The sequence below is a fragment of the Maylandia zebra genome, linkage group LG23, assembly GCF_041146795.1.
Source record: "Maylandia zebra isolate NMK-2024a linkage group LG23, Mzebra_GT3a, whole genome shotgun sequence".
Lineage (NCBI taxonomy): Eukaryota > Metazoa > Chordata > Actinopteri > Cichliformes > Cichlidae > Maylandia > Maylandia zebra.
In genome coordinates, this window is record NC_135188.1 from 22,390,103 (window position 1) to 22,406,192 (window position 16,090).

At 41.6% G+C, this 16,090-nt stretch overlaps 1 protein-coding gene across 2 annotated transcripts in view; it reads right to left on the reverse strand.

Annotated features, from left to right (window-relative positions):
- Window positions 1-1,752: 1,752 nt before the first annotated feature.
- The window catches only part of LOC101483126 (uncharacterized), a 137,888-nt gene continuing 123,550 nt past the window's right edge, over window positions 1,753-16,090 (reverse strand). For both annotated transcript variants that reach the window (XM_076880464.1, XM_076880465.1), the window contains exons 23-32: window positions 15,541-15,948; window positions 10,625-11,056; window positions 9,372-9,635; window positions 9,001-9,255; window positions 8,668-8,916; window positions 8,269-8,526; window positions 4,879-5,181; window positions 4,509-4,778; window positions 4,304-4,387; window positions 1,753-4,157 (exon numbers count right to left, since the gene is read on the reverse strand). In XM_076880464.1, the coding sequence (XP_076736579.1) occupies window positions 4,094-4,157; window positions 4,304-4,387; window positions 4,509-4,778; window positions 4,879-5,181; window positions 8,269-8,526; window positions 8,668-8,916; window positions 9,001-9,255; window positions 9,372-9,635; window positions 10,625-11,056; window positions 15,541-15,948 (2,587 nt within the window). In that variant the 3' untranslated portion in view covers window positions 1,753-4,093. The remainder of the gene's footprint in view (window positions 4,158-4,303; window positions 4,388-4,508; window positions 4,779-4,878; window positions 5,182-8,268; window positions 8,527-8,667; window positions 8,917-9,000; window positions 9,256-9,371; window positions 9,636-10,624; window positions 11,057-15,540; window positions 15,949-16,090) is intronic.

A 16,090-nucleotide genomic window follows, 5' to 3' on the forward strand; every position in this document is an offset into this window, starting at 1 on the left:
AAGTTATTACAAGAAGTGTTGTTAACTGTTCTTTATGAATCATGCAAACAGTGTTATGTTAATATAAGTGCTGTATTAGAAATTTCAAGGATGACAAAATATAATATGATTAAAAAATAGTAAGTTACCTCAAATTGCTTTTTAATTTAGTAGAACTTGAAATGTTTTTCAGTTTGTAAACAATTAGTATTGCAGTCAGAAACATCAAGTTATTCTTTGTACTGTATAGTTGCAATGAACAAGTTGTCCTAACATAGTCATCTTAAGTAAGCTTTACTCATTTTTTTTGAGGCACTGAGTTTGCATAGTGTTTTTGTTTTGTTTTTTAGTTCTGGGAACTAATTTTACGGTGTACTCAAAGGTAGATTTGGTGGATTTGGTCTGCAGTGCCATCAATCCTCAAACTCACATTATCTCTTTGATGTTATTGTAATAAAATCCCCTCCATCCATCACTCATCCCAGCTGATCCAGAGTAAGAATTGATTTAATGATAATCCCAAAGGCTGAGATACGCATAAGTATGACTTAGTTTCTCCAACCAGACAGCTGACTGCAGATCAGAAGAGGGTTGCTCTGATGGTTGGATAATACCAAGAGCCTTATTGGATATTTAAGCTTTCACTGCAAACTATGACACTCTCCAATAGAAATTCATCAGAACTGAACAATATGAACTGTAGCTGCAGCTCAATAAAAGCCAAATTTTGTTTTTTACATTTTTAGTAGATGTCAGGAAGGACAACGCTTTATCAACATATACAGGCAACATATTAAAGGGTTATTTTGCTGGCAGCCCAGCAGTTAAAATGTTTTCATATTAACATATTGACACATTTGAATCTTGAAAATATGCACTCATTGTATGTGCGTGCACTATATATGGAAATGTATATCTAGAAGCTGATTCATTAGGAACTGTTGTTTCTCATTCAACCCTTTATTGAATGAGAGTGTCTGTTTGGTACATCCAATCTGTGAGGGCCTATGGTTACTGGGTTTCTCTCTTTTGTTCGCAACTTATAGATGTTACAGCATCTTTGTGTTACTTGGTTTGAGTGGACAGCATTAGCTTAAACGTGTCCATTCCCCTGACCACTGCTGCCCATGGTCTTGATTAAAAGCTGGAATAATGCTATTGATTTTATTAATATATATTATTTCGGCACTTTCTGCTTGTGTGTGTGTGTGTGAGAGAGAATGTGAGATGCTGTGCGATCACAAATTCATAAGCCTCAGATAGCCATGTCATAGCTTTGTTTCTAGCTGCACGCTTTGCTGTCAGTGTCTGGTGTTAGTGTTTGTACAGAGTACCTACAGGAAAACCTCTCTAAAATGTGTGCACATTATTCTGACAATTCTTTCCTCTGGTCACTGTTTAGGGGCTGAAATCAACTCACAAAAGTACATGTGTTTTGCGGAGCTCATTGAAATGACTTGTCTTTTGAATTTTCTTTTTCTTTTTTGAGTTGTTTGTTCTCACATGATGCAATCCAATTTGCATTTCTGCTATGAAATCAGGTTTGTTTCTCTTCAGTACTTTGAATAATTTTCCAGAATGTTTGAGCTTTTAATTCTTCCATGAAACATGCTGTGTTGGATACACGCCATCAGTGTGACGGAAATAAATCATTGTAAACAAATATTCTATAAAATTTATAAAATATAGAACAAAAAACATATTTTGATGTATAGGAGGAAGATCAGTCACACTTAAATCAGGCTGAAGTAATAGAGTGAAAAAACATAACTGTACAAGGGAGCTGAATTTGCTTTATTACTTGTTCATCTGGATACTGGTGAGGTAAATTAGGGTCCGTCCTGTTGGTGCTCTTTAGTATGTAAGGCCAAACAATTTTAAATCTTAATGCTCCAATCTTAATTTTTAAAGTCAACCTGGTCTTAAATCTTAATTTATCTGCAGAAACATTCATCAGCACCTGAAGTGGACTGTGATCCTGCAACATGAACATGATTTACTACAACTATAAATCACTGAGACGGAATCATCAGTTACAGACATTTGGCCTTTTATAATTTATTCCCTGAGTCCATTTGCAGCTGTAAACTAATATGGTAGAAGGTTTTGTTAACATGTTCCATTAATGAGGAAAACTGTCACAGAAAAAATAACCACTTTCACCCATGTCATGTAATATAAAATATGAAAACCGATATATGTTAACATGTTTATGCCCATTTGTTCCAGTTATGTCAAAGTACCAAACATAGTTTTCTCCTGATTGCTCACTTATTGCATCGTTCCTCTGAGAAGTGATTATAGAGTCTCTCTACTCTGTCCTGACTGAAAAATGCTGAGTAGAATAAGTACAGTTATCACAAAAGTACAATGAATAAATATGGCCGACTCACTGCATTGATTAAAAAAAACAAAAACAAGTTGGCCTCTTTGTTTTGTCTCAATAGTCTAACAAAAAATAAAATAACTGAATCACCATTATTACAGAAGTTTCAGATGTGTAAACATCAGGATGGTCATCTGTCAAGGTTCAGCTGAAAACAGGTCCCAGGTAGCTGCCTGCAGGACTCTCAGGTTTAACAGGTAAATATAAAAATAGGCAAATTAAAGGAGCGTAAAACAGCGTTGGAACAAAACACAGCTGAAACCAATCAGGATAATGAGATGCATAAGCAAATATAAATACAATATACCAGAGACAAATCAATATCAAAATAAAACAGGAAGTAACTACATGAAGGATCAGATGCCAAAGATAAAAACTTGACAACATGATACAAATGGACACAGGTGAGGCTGTACTTAACTGAAACACAAAGAAGTAAATATAACCAATACTCAAAATGTAAACAGAACCCAAAGTAAATGTTGCCCAGATATACTACCTCCCTCTGTCCCATCTGGGACTCTAACCAGTGTTGGTCCCACACTGCAATCTATCATCAACGTGTCGCTGAGGCAAGTTTGTGTTCCATCCTATTTTGCTGAGGTAACTCCTCTGTTGAAGAAACAGCTCTACTGGTAATCTAATCTTCTTTTAATCTGACATTCAGAATCTTGGAGAAATATTTGATTCTCCTCTGGGCCTTGGCTCGAATGTAAAATCATGAATTTTTCTTTTATTTTAGGAACATTTCTAAATTGCGACATAAGGTCTCCACAGCTGAACTGGAAAAATTTGTTCATGCATTTGTGTCATCGTGTTTATATTATTGTTATGTCCTTTTTACCAACTTGAACAAATCATCTATTTCTCGACTCCCAAGCTACACAAAGTTCTGTGGCCAGACTACTAACACATTCTAGTAAGCATGTTCACATTACTCCTATTTTGTACTCTTTACATTGGCTCCCAATAGATTTTAAAATTTGTTTCAAAATTCTTGTTTTAACATACAGAGCACTAAATGGCCTGGCCCCAGATTATGTCTACTTCTTACTAAATACACTGCTGCTCGTCTCCATTCAAAGACTCAGAATTTGTTGGTTGTTCCACAAACACATCTAAAGACAAAAAGGGACGGAGGCTTCAGTCTGTGGCACCAAGGCTGTGGAACAGTCTACCACCACAACTACATTTTGTTGACTCTGGATTGTTTTAAAACGCAGTTAAAAACTTTTCTGTTTAATCAGGCTTTCTGCTGAGATTTTTTTAATTGATTTATTTATTTTATTTTAAAAGTACCTGTTAACTTTACTGTATTTTATTATTATGTTTTGTATCATCTATTTTGGCACCTGACGTTCTTGTTTATTTTAGCCTTTTGTCAACAGTGCTTTGTGACCGCTTATCTGTGAAAAGCACTTAGTAACTTTACTTTACTTACTTACTATAATGGAGCTCGATTAGACAATTGAGCTCCATCAAAGAAAAATCTGTAGCAGCTGAGAAACAAAAGATACATCAGGATGAGATATATCCTGAGCCTCCATATAAACTGTCTTCTTAATGATCATAGAAAAAAGAAAAAAAAATTAACATAGCACTCTAATGTTACTGTGTCGTACATTGCTGACTCCATGAACACAGCACCAGTGTTCATACTTCCTCCAATGTTTTCATTTAATGATGACGAGAAGAGAAAAAACCAACAACTACTTGACGATGATTCCTTCATATCTCACACTGCTTGTGTTCCTTGAAGGCTGCTCTGTGCACGATGTTGTTGCTGTAGAGTCTAGAAAGAGACCAAAGCAGAGAGAGCAGACGTCACTCATTCACTCAGAACAACATGAATCCACGTGAGCTCAGACTGTGAATGATTCCTCTGAGAGTCTGAGGAGAAACTCCTTCACTGATGGAGACTGATTCATGTTGGCTCACCGCACACAGTCGATGGAGGGGTTGATGGAGAGCAGCTGCAGTAACACATCAGTCGAAGCATCAGTGATCTGATTGTGACTCAGACTGTAACACAAACACAACAAGTGGCTCTAAGTGATCACTGCACATCATATTATTGTAGTGTGTGTGAACAGGCTGATGGTTATTGGTGCCTCCCAGAGAAGGATCAGTGTGTGACACTCACTCCAGGACTTGGACTTTGTGCAGATGTGTGATGAGAGGGAGCAGCAGCTGGTCAGTGAGCTGACAGTGACTGAGGTCCAGCTCTGTCAGCCCTTCACACGAGTCCAGCATCTGGACCAAAGACCCACAGGCCCTCTGATCCAGCGTGCTGTGACTGAGATCCAGCTCTCCACCCAGGGCTGCACACAGGGACACCGCCCGCCTCACTGTGTCCCTCTCACTGTTCACAGGAACCAGAGACAGCAGCTGGACGAGGACAGTTTTACTGACTCTAAACAGGACAAACAGAGCAAAGAGAAAATGTCAGGATGCATCAACACCAGTGTGAACGAACTTCTCTCTGGTTTAGACTCTTCTGTGGTCTTTCCCACCTGAGGTGGACCCTGTGGAGGACAGGAAACAGCAGGTCCAGCATGCTGTCCTCCACCTCACAGTCTCGCAGGTCGAGCTGTGTGTCCCGGCTGCTGTGTGTCAGGATGGTGGAGACGGCCCTGCAGTCATCAGCAGTCAGACTCAGAGGCTCAGGCTGATCCTCCTCTGGTAGCTCCACACAGGAGGAGCAGGACAGATCCAAGCTGTGCTGCAGAGTCCTCAGCAGGCCTGACGCTGCCTCCTGCTGGACGTCACAGGCAGCACAGCAGTGGATGAACCTCAGCAGCTGATTCCTGTCAACACTGCAAGGAAAAATACAGGCAAACATAAACCAATTCATACACAGATACAATTATGACTACTCAGTTTACCTCAGCTGATCAGTTACTAACATCAGCTTCAAATCCAAATATCGCAAACTAAAAATAAAAGACAGGAAATTAATTTAAAGGGAATTTATTGTCCATTTCCATTTTTGCCTTCATGATAATGTGCGCTTATTTGTCAAACTTGTTAATACTATAAGAATGTTAAACTCTCTTTCACTGGGAAGATGATGGGGATATGGAAACTCTTAGAGCCCAACCTTAAGCTAATTGCACAAGTCACCATAAAGTCAGGATTTACCAAGGAGAGAGTCCCCACTACTGTATAAACCATTGCCACCTGCTCTACATCAGGGACATCAAGCTGTTTGCCATGAGTGAAGAATAGCATTGAGGACAGGTACAAGTACCTTTGAACAAATGGGAACCATGAAGAGGCCATTGGGAAAGATGCGTCTGCAACATAACCTCAGAAAGTAAGGCAAGTCGTGAAGAGTCAGCTGAATTGGAACAACAGAATTGGGGCAATCACCACCTATATGTATCCTGCTGTGATATTAGCTGGCCAAAGGAGGAGATAGAAAACACTGTCATTAAGAAAAGAAATCCCCTTGCTATGTGTGAAATGTTTCACCCCAAAATCCAGTACCCTGAGACTGTATGATAAGCAAAAGGAACAATGCCAAGGACTAGTGAGTGTCAGAACAACAGTCCAGGGTAAAAAAAACAAAGATTCAAAGAGGAAGTGGCTGATATCGAGAAATCCGGAAAATGGCTGAACAAACCTGGACTGAAAGACAGCACAGAGGCACTAACCATGGCAGCACAAGGACATGGTCTACCACACCAGGCAAGACCCCAGCTGCAGGCTGTAGAAATATGCCCCTGAGAAAACCCAGCACTTAACAGCAGGATGCAAAATGGAGCGCCATAACCAAGTGGCTGGCATAGTATACAGAAACATCTGAAAGGACGTGCTTGCAGATGTGAACACTGCCCTAAGCACGATCCCCAACCATCATAACTTAAACCAGTGAGCTGATATATGCCACTGCCACAGTAAACCCAGTATCACTCAGGTTGGAGCAGTTGGAGAAGAAGGCTGGAAGCAGAACTACAGTGTAGGCCATGTCAACTTTCATTGTGCTCTGGGCTACAATTGCTTAATTCTTCTTTCTTTTGTCTTTTAACCAATGTATTTAATAAAGTAGTCTGAAAGTAGCCTCAGTATTATAATTTCAAACCTGTGCATTTTTTCTTAGTAGGTATAAAGACATGCTCTCTTTATATTTTCTAGGGGTGAAATTCCCTTAGGTGGCGTTGGAGCCACAACCTATACATGGATGACATGAAGATGTATGCCAGAAATCAACTATCACTATAGTGAGGAAATCGGGACGTCATTCTGACTGTAAGTGTGGCCAAATGCTTGCAACGAGAGGGAAGGTGATCCAGACTGATCGGGTGGTGCTACCAGAAGGCAGAATAGCAAATATACAGGAAAGCTACAAGTATCTGAGTATTTCAAGTGCCAACATGAACCATGCTAAAGATGTATCCATCGCCAAATACTCCCAGAAGGTAAGACAGAGGTGGAAAAGCCAATTGAATGATAGGAATAAAATCCAAGCTATCAATACATATCACCTGCTGGCTGTCAGACACCTAGCTGGAATAATAAGGTGGTCACAGCAAAAGATAAATGCCACTGATGTCAGGACATGAAAACTCATCACAATATACAAAGGTCCATCCATCCATCCATCCATCCATCCATCCATCCATCCATCCATCCATCCCAAGTCTTTCACAGTCAACAGGTCCCAAGCTTTGTAAAGGTGACCCAGGGACTATCGTGCACATAGTAGCAGGATTTAAGATGCAAGCAGGGACAGCATACACTGAGAGGCACAAGTGGCTGGGATAGTTTACAGCAGAGCTTTCCAAAGTGTGGGGCCCGCCCCCCATTGCAGGGGGGGCGCGGTATGAAAAGGAAAAAAAAACCCCAAAACGCTTGGACACTGCTAGCAGAGGGCACCCACACAAACGCAAAGCAGGAGATGAAGCATAGCTAATATGTTTCCAAACCAACTTCATTCTAAGCCAAAGACTAGAAAATATGGTGAAGCAAATCTTCCCTTTGGCTTCACCTGCACAAGTGCCAAGGTAGGTCTCCCTGCAGAACTGGTTTTCCCTTCGTCGGGAGCAGCGCTGGGCTGTTCAAATCACGGACAAACAGTATCCTACATTCTTGATTTTTAGTTCACAAACACTTGTTGCAATGACTAACTACTCCTGACATTTTGGAGATGTTAGCTCTTTATACAGTAAAGTTACCGTGGGATACAAATAATATCAGGCTGATCCTGCCATGATTTGTTCCCCCGGTTCAAATCACGGACAAACAGTATCCCACAGCTGTTTATGTTTTTAAACCCATTTTGCACAGAGAGGCATTTTTTGAAAAATGTATTGATACCAATGTTGAATATTATTACACAGGAAAAAAGCAACTACATGTAAAATAATCACACCGCAACGCCTCTGCCTTTCTAAATGGAGGGACAGTAACTGCATGTGTATATGTAAACGTGTAAAACCTGCAGATGGTAAGATTAACAGTATTTTGTCTCTATCTGCAATTCATCTCATGTAAACAATAACGTGAAAAAAAGGCAGATACCTTTGACATTACGTGACGAGCTCTGTATTCCTCGTCCACACGTAAACGCAAAAAAGGAGTTTTATAAAATCTCAGTTTTCGGTGATTCGAAACGCCGTTTACGCGTGGACGAAACAGCTGCGTTTTCAAAAATACCCGTGTAGGTGTGGACGTAGCGTAAAAGAGTTAGTAGTTTGTTTTATTACTACCTGTAATTTATTGCAGATTACTTGTATTTGCTTAATTGTTTACTAAATGTTTGAGGTGTGAAATAAACCGCAATGGAGCAAAACATGGGTGTGTGTGGTTGGGGTTTGTGCGCGCGCGGGTGGGGGGGCATTTTTCTTGTAAAACAGGGGGGCCTAGCAAAAAAAGTTTGGGAACGAGCTCTAATATCTGACCTGAGATGAGAAACGTTGTCCAGCATGAAGAGGATGGACTCTGCTCCCTCTGCTGGTATGGAGGTCCACAGGAGGTTCAGTTTGACTCCGTCTCCGTGTTTGAGGATGAAGATCAGAGCAGCACAGTCCACTGAGTCCAGCTCTCTGCTGCTCAGGTTGATCACATGACCAAGTGACCTCAGTAAACTGGGTACAGCGTGACTGTCATGAGCTCTGTAGAGCTCTCTGATGGAGCTCATCACAAAGCTGGGACTGGGCCTGAAAACAAACAGTTTATTTCTAAGGACACTTTGTTTAAAGGATCCATAAACTGCTGATTAAAGATGAGACAGCATTTCAAATCCTCCTGATTAAACAGCAGAAACTGTGTTTGGTAAAAGATCAAACTACATTCAGCACCTTTTAAACACAATCCTGTCCAGAAAGGGAAGCAGACGTGTGGTTTCCTCCTGTAAGAAGAGGTTCTTCCTCAGGTTCACAGTGATGGTCTGAGCTGACGCCTGCTGCAGCAGATAGTGAAGAAGCTCCCAGTTCAGACAGCAGGAGGTCAGGTCTCCACCAACCTTACTGAAGAAGGACAACGTCAAGTCCTTGTCCTGGATTTCATGGAGGAGACACAGAAGCTGCTGGAAGCTCTCTTCACTCAGTCTGCAGAGATCATAAATATAAAATAAGATTTAAAGTAAAAATGTACATTTTATTTGGCCTGTGATGTTCAGGAAAGACATTTACTTGACTGTTAGAGGACCATCATGGAGCAGCAGAGTAATCAGACCCTGAGCAGGGATGCAGCTCTCAGTCAGGTCCAACCGTCCGACTGTCCAGTGTCTCAGCAGGGAAGCCAAACTACTGACAGCCCTCAACAATACTCTCTGTGATGGTCGGGCTTTCTTAGGCACAAGAGAAAGCTCTTCCACAGCCAGTGGACAGACCACTCTGCCTCTTCTTACCCACTGAAACAGGAGCAAGGACATGTCGATGGAAAGCCTGAAGATCAAAGAGACAAAAGAGCAGAAATGATGAACACCAAGAACCAAAGATTCAAAGTGGACAGCAGATAAATGGTGTTAGAAGAACAAGAGAGTCATGATTTCACTTCCTGCCTCAGACTGTGTAGTTGTGTTGTGTGTCTAAAGAGGAGAGCGGCTCCTCTGGCAGACATCTTGCTGGGTGTGAGGATGAGATCCACTTTAGAGCCACACAGTCTGAGAACTCTCCCCACAGACCAGCAGCTTTTCCTGTGTAACTCTCCTGTTAACAGCAGCTGGAACCCCAGGAGCTGCAGCAGAGACTCCAGCTGCTGGGCCTCCTCTCTGGATCTTACAAACATGGATGTACACACACTCTGGAAGAAGTCTGGATCACAGCTGGAACACAGTGGAGATGAAATCAGAAAACACAGGCAGACCTACTCACATTACCACAAACCACATTTTGTGTTTCATTCATCGATGAACAAGCTGATAAAACTAGCAATTAGTTTTGTTGTCATTCCATGAAAAATCAGGGTCTCTATTAATCAGGGGAATTTAAACACTTTAGTAAATTTAATGAAGAAATGTCCAAATTCCTCTTCATTAGTATTTTTTAGAGTTATAGGCCATCAAAGTAAACATGCATGGATCCATGTTATTTTTTCCAGCATGTTGATCCTCATGACTTAAGAAGCACAGTAGATATTCACATGAAAATGTACAGTTCCCCACTTACTAAATGTTAAATTGGAAGTTCTGCTTACTCAGGGAAATACAGCCATGATCATTCAGTGAACGGGTGAAGACTAAACATGTATACAGCATGTACAAAGGTGTAGTTTGTAACTAACTTTGACTTGTCCATGTTTCATATTAACGTTTAATCAAAATTCTGGATGGCTTCAGTAGAAATGTGAATTTCCCATTTGCCTCAATCCCTCCTCCTGTGTGCATCTGTCTGCGTGTTTTCAGAGGCTGAGCTTTGTTCCTGTACTTTTCCCTGTTGTTCATTCATCAATTACTCACCTGCTGCAACACTAGCCAAATCACCCATGTTTTACTAGCTAAATGTTCATGCAAACACCTACTCCCCCTCCCCTATATTGTATTATCTGAGGTTTTTTTTAAATAAATTATTAACTAATTTCTGTGAACTTTAAAAAAAGAAATACAAAACAGCTGATTTGGGGTCCAGGTGAAAACTTTTTTTAGATTAGAGTAAAAATAAGTTCTATCAAACCAGGCTGTTTTCACATAGCAATAGATAAGTTGAAATAATTACTTGACCAATACATGTCATTTGTCTACATTTTTACACTGTTAATGAAAAGTTGATTATTTCCAAGACACTACTGACTAAGTACTGTATTGTTTCTATTTACCTGAGCTGTGAGATATAAGGCAGACACTGAAGAAAATTCCTCACTTCACTCTCTTCATGTGGGCAGCCTCTCAGCTTCAACTGTTTTTTCCCTGATTGGACTTTAAGAATTTCCAGGAGGATGGAGGTCTTTCTCTCTGAGAGGTTTATGAACCAGACTGCAGGCGCTGACTGGAAAACTGACTGTAATGATGGAAGGACACTCAAGCCTGTTTTAGACTCATAGTCCTTCACATGGGAGCACAGATCCAGCAGGAAATTGCATTTATATTGAGCATCTATGTCTCTGTCAATAAAAGGGAATGTTTGATAGCTGCACACTGATGATAACAGCTCCAGTATCTTCTCTCCTGTCTGCTGTTCTCTTTCTGTTGCGGCACAAAACAGATTCCCAAAGAATTTGGCTGCTTCATCTGCCAACAGAGTAAAGAAACTGGAACAAAAAGAAGGAAACATTTAGTGATGATTTGATTACAGCTGCCAACCACACATTGATGGTCCATGTGTGTTCTGCATATAATTAAACTTAATTCGAAACCTATTAGTGGAACAACAACATCTACACTTTATATCTTGAACAACAACATCTTCACTTTGCTGTTTAGATGACACATGTGTAACCATACAACATCCTCCTTGTGTTGTCTCGATGCATGCTCAATCATCCAGGTAAGGAGATCCCAAAAGGTTCATTCTGATTCAGAATCAACCTTTCTGTATAGAATTTTTTTAAAACTTTGAGCAGATGAATTATTCCAAAAAGCACTTATAGTTTTCAAAATGTAAAAAAAAAAATAATAATATGACGACACTACATCTGCAGGTGGAGACAAAAAGTAATAAACACCCTGTTATTTGATGTATTCACACATCATGGTAAACTCAAAAAGCTAAATACAAAATCTTCTGTTTAACAGTTTTTAGTTGCTCATCTATTAAAACAGAGTTTGTTAGTGCAACAACATGTTGAGTATGATTTATATATATTTCAATTTCAAAGCACCAAAGTTATGTAAAAAGTTGATGCTATTTGTTTGTTAAAATCTTGTTATTCACATCATTGCATTAACTGTCACTGCCATATGGGTGGAAATTGGCTAAGATGTTCAGGAACAATCCAGGAACCCCCAAGTCACAGCTCCAAAACTGACACCTTCAATTTTGACTGATCAACTGAATGTTGCTGCTGCCCACATTTTATGGAGAAAGGTTTTTATTGTCAGATGAGACTAAGACTGAGCTACTTGGCCACAATGGAAAGAGATATTTTTGGAAGAGTAAAGGTGAAGCTTTAATACCTGAGAACACTGTACTAACTGTCAAGCATAATGGTGGTAGCATAATGCAATTAGGTCTGTTTTGCTGCCAATAGTACTGGTACATTGAACAAAGGGGATTGATAATAAATAATATAATAATAATATTCAATTCAATTTTATTTATATAGCACCAAATCACAAGAGCAGTTACTAATCTAATAAAGATGAAAATAATAAATAATAATAATAAAGATGAGAGAGGCCACATCCCTAATTTTAAGTCTTGACAAAATCCAAATGGGCGAGTCACACAACTATATCATACTCTATGATTAGGTAATGTGATACAGCACCCATCTCTGAAAAGATCCCGTGGTCTACAATGGTGAACTCACCCATCGGAGAGATACTAGTAAAATAAAAAGTTGCTTTTCTGCACTGATTACAATCTCTGAGTCTTCATTTTGAGTCTCCAGATGTCTGTTATTTCTTTGTACTTATTTGCTTTCATCTTTCTGCATTCATCCACCTATTTAAAATATTAAACTGCAGAAAAAGCTCCGACAAAAACAGTTTGAAAGTGGACAGCATTAGGGTTCATTGATACAAGAGATTCTGGCAAACCGTCAGACGTCTCAGGAGGGGAAAGCGGTGCTCTACCTGCACTGTGTATAGTGCTGGCGGAGCGCTGCTGACGTCGACTGAGAAAATTGTCAGGCGGTGGAAGGAATACTTCGAGGACCTCCTTAATCCCACTGACACGTCTTCCGAGGAGGAAGCAGAGTCTGGGGATGAGGGGAATGACCCGCCAATTTCCGGGGGCGAGGTCACTGAGGCAGTTAAACAACTCCTTGGTGGCAGAGCTCCTGGTGTTGATGAGGTCCGCCCCGAGTTCCTGAAGGCTCTGGACGTTGTAGGGCTGTCCTGGTTGACACGCCTCTGCAATGTTGCGTGGAGATCAGGGGCAGTACCTGTGGACTGGCAGACCGGGGTGGTGGTCCCCATCTTTAAGAAAGGGGACCGGAGGGTGTGTTCCAACTACAGGGGGATCACACTCCTCAGCCTCCCTGGGAAAGTCTATGCCAGGGTGCTGGAAAGGAGAGTTCGTCCGTTAGTCGAACCTCGGATACAGGAGGAACAATGCGGTTTTCGTCCTGGTCGCGGAACACTGGACCAGCTCTTTATCCTCTCCAGGATACTTGAGGGTGCATGGGAGTTTGCCCAACCAGTCTACATGTGTTTTGTGGACTTGGAGAAGGCATTCGACCATGTCCCTCGGGGTGTCCTGTGGGAGGTGCTGCGGGAATATGGGGTGTCTGGCCCATTGCTACGGGCCATTCGGTCCCTATACAACCGTTGCAAGAGCTTCGTTCGCATTGCCGGCAATAAGTCGGACTCGTTCCCGGTGGGTGATGGGCTTCGCCAGGGCTTCCCTTTGTCTCCGGTTCTGTTCATAATTTTTATGGACAGGATTTCTAGGCGCAGCCAAGTGGCGGAGGGCTTTCGCTTTGGTGGCCTCAGAATCTCATCTCTGATTTTTGCAGATGATGTGGTTCTGTTGGCTTCATCGGGTGAGGGCCTCCAGCTCGCACTGGAACGGTTCGCAGCCGAGTGTGAAGCAGCGGGAATGAGGATCAGCACCTCCAAATCTGAGGCCATGGTTCTCAGCCGGAAAAGGGTGGAGTGCCCACTCTGGGTCGGGGATGAGTTCCTGCCACAAGTGGAGGAGTTCAAGTATCTCGGGGTCTTGTTCGCGAGTGATGGGAGAAGGGAGCCGGAGATCGACAGACGGATTGGGGCTGCAGCTGCAGTAATGCGGACGCTGCACCGGTCCGTCGTGGTGAAGAGGGAGCTGAGAATAAAAGCGAAGCTCTCAATTTACCGGTCGATCTACGTCCCTACCCTCACCTATGGCCACGAGCTGTGGGTAGTGACTGAAAGAACGAGATCGCGGATACAAGCGGCAGAAATGAGCTTCCTCCGAAGGGTGGCTGGCCTCTCCCTTAGAGATAGGGTGAGAAGTTCGGCCATCCGGGAGGGGCTCAGAGTAGAGCAGCTGCTGCTCCACATCGAAAGGAGCCAGCTGAGGTGGTTCGGGCATCTGACAAGGATGCCCCCTGGGCGCCTCCTGGGTGAGGTGTTCCAGGCATGTCCCACCGGGAGGAGGCCCCGGGGCAGACCCAGGACACGCTGGAGAGATTATATCTCTCGGCTGGCCTGGGAACGCCTTGGTATTCCCCCGGACAAGCTGGAGGAGGTGGCTGGGGAGAGGGAGGTCTGGGCCTCTTTGCTTAGGCTGCTGCCCCCGCGACCCGGCCCCGGACAAAGCGGATGAAGATGGATGGATGGATGGATGGATGATACACATGTTGAGTGTCTGTAAACTTCTGACCACAACTGTAATACTGATGACAAAGTATAATTTAATAATCTGTCAACTCATGAATTCAACACTTGGTGAATTTAATTCAATTCAATTCAATTTTATTTATATAGCGCCAAATCACAACAAAAGTCGCCTCAAGGCGCTTCATAGATACAGAGAAAAACCCAACAATCATATGACCCCCTATGAGCAGCACTTTGGCGACAGTGGGAAGGAAAAACTCCCTTTTAACAGGAAGAAACCTCCAGCAGAACCAGGCTCAGGGAGGGGCGGACTTCAAATACGTTTATAGCCCCTGGTAAAATTTCTGAAGTTGATATAAGTTTTATATACCTTTCCTGAGTTGATGCGCTTTTCCTGAAGGAAATTTTTTAACAATGATTGCTCTGTGACAAAATCCTGTAAAATTATTTTGCTATTGCAAACCTAATTTCTAACCAGGCAATGAGAAAAATATTCTAATATGCAGTGTACACCTGTGCATAAACTGTTTGGGTAATGATTAACATGAGATAAAAATGGATACTGTAAATTATTTTGCTGTGAAATTTATTTTTTCAAGACAAAATATTTTTTCCTGTTCTGTTGCTTCGACCATCCACATCTGTGATCTGCCCTTACGTTTTCCTTTTATGATATTATTGGCTTTATGTGCTCTAAATTTTAATCACAGCTGATTGGGAACAACCAACATTTTGCCAAACTCAATGGTGGTGTTCGTCCTTGAAGGCGCTGTATGAACCTTTCTATTGTTTCACCTGACTGCTCTCTTGTTAGGTCCATTCTTGCTTTCCATCAGCCAGGCAGTAGAGCTTCATAAGGTCTGCAAAACTCTCTTTAATAACACACTATTTTGCATATTTAGATGTGTGGAGATTTGTTTTAGTAATCCAAATTATAATGTGATTACACGTTTTGTTTGTCTTCAACACTGAGTGATTCCATAAAACACTCCTCTACTTTATATGGAAGGAAGTCTGCTCTAAATAAAAATAACTGAATGATTCTTTGAATACAGTTTTATACAGTGTTATGTCACACATGTGATTTGTATGTTTGCTACAAATGAAAAGAGTTGAATAAAAAGCTTCCAAGAGTGGTGATTCAAGAAACGTTTGTAGTATGAAAGTGTAGCATGACTCATTTCAGGGAAAATTTGAAGCAAAAGAATGGATGAAAGTGACGAAAAAGAAAAACTGTCATAACTTTTTATTGTTTAAATAGGTATCTGTTCTGACGCAGTGTGAATTGTATGAAGAAGAATTCATTTACCTGAGCTGTGAGATATAAGGCAGACACTGCAGGAAACTCCTCACTTCACTCTTTTCATGTGAGCAGCCTGTCAGCTCCACCTGTTTCTTCTCTGGTTGGAGTTTCAGCACTTCCAGGAGGATGGAGGTCTTTCTCTCTGAGAGGTTTATGGACCAGACTGCAGGAGCTGACTGGAAAACTGACTGTAATGATAGAAGGACACTCAAGCCTGTTTTAATCTCATAAGAGTACAGGTCCATGAGGAAGTCACACCAATTCTCTTTAAGAGGACTGTTTTTGTATCTGCACACTGATGATAACAGCTCCAGTATCTTCTCTCCTGTCTGCTGTTCTCTCTCTGCTGCTGCACAGAACAGATTCACAAAGAACCTGATTTCTTCATGAAGATCTGACCTCAGAGGCACAACACTGGAACAATAAGAAGGAAACATTTAGTGATGATTTGATCTGAGCTGCATAAATACAACCACACACTACTGATGGACTCCATCTTGTCCATTTGTGTCCTGTATATAATGAAAGTCCATTTTCAAGCCGTCTTCCATCAGAG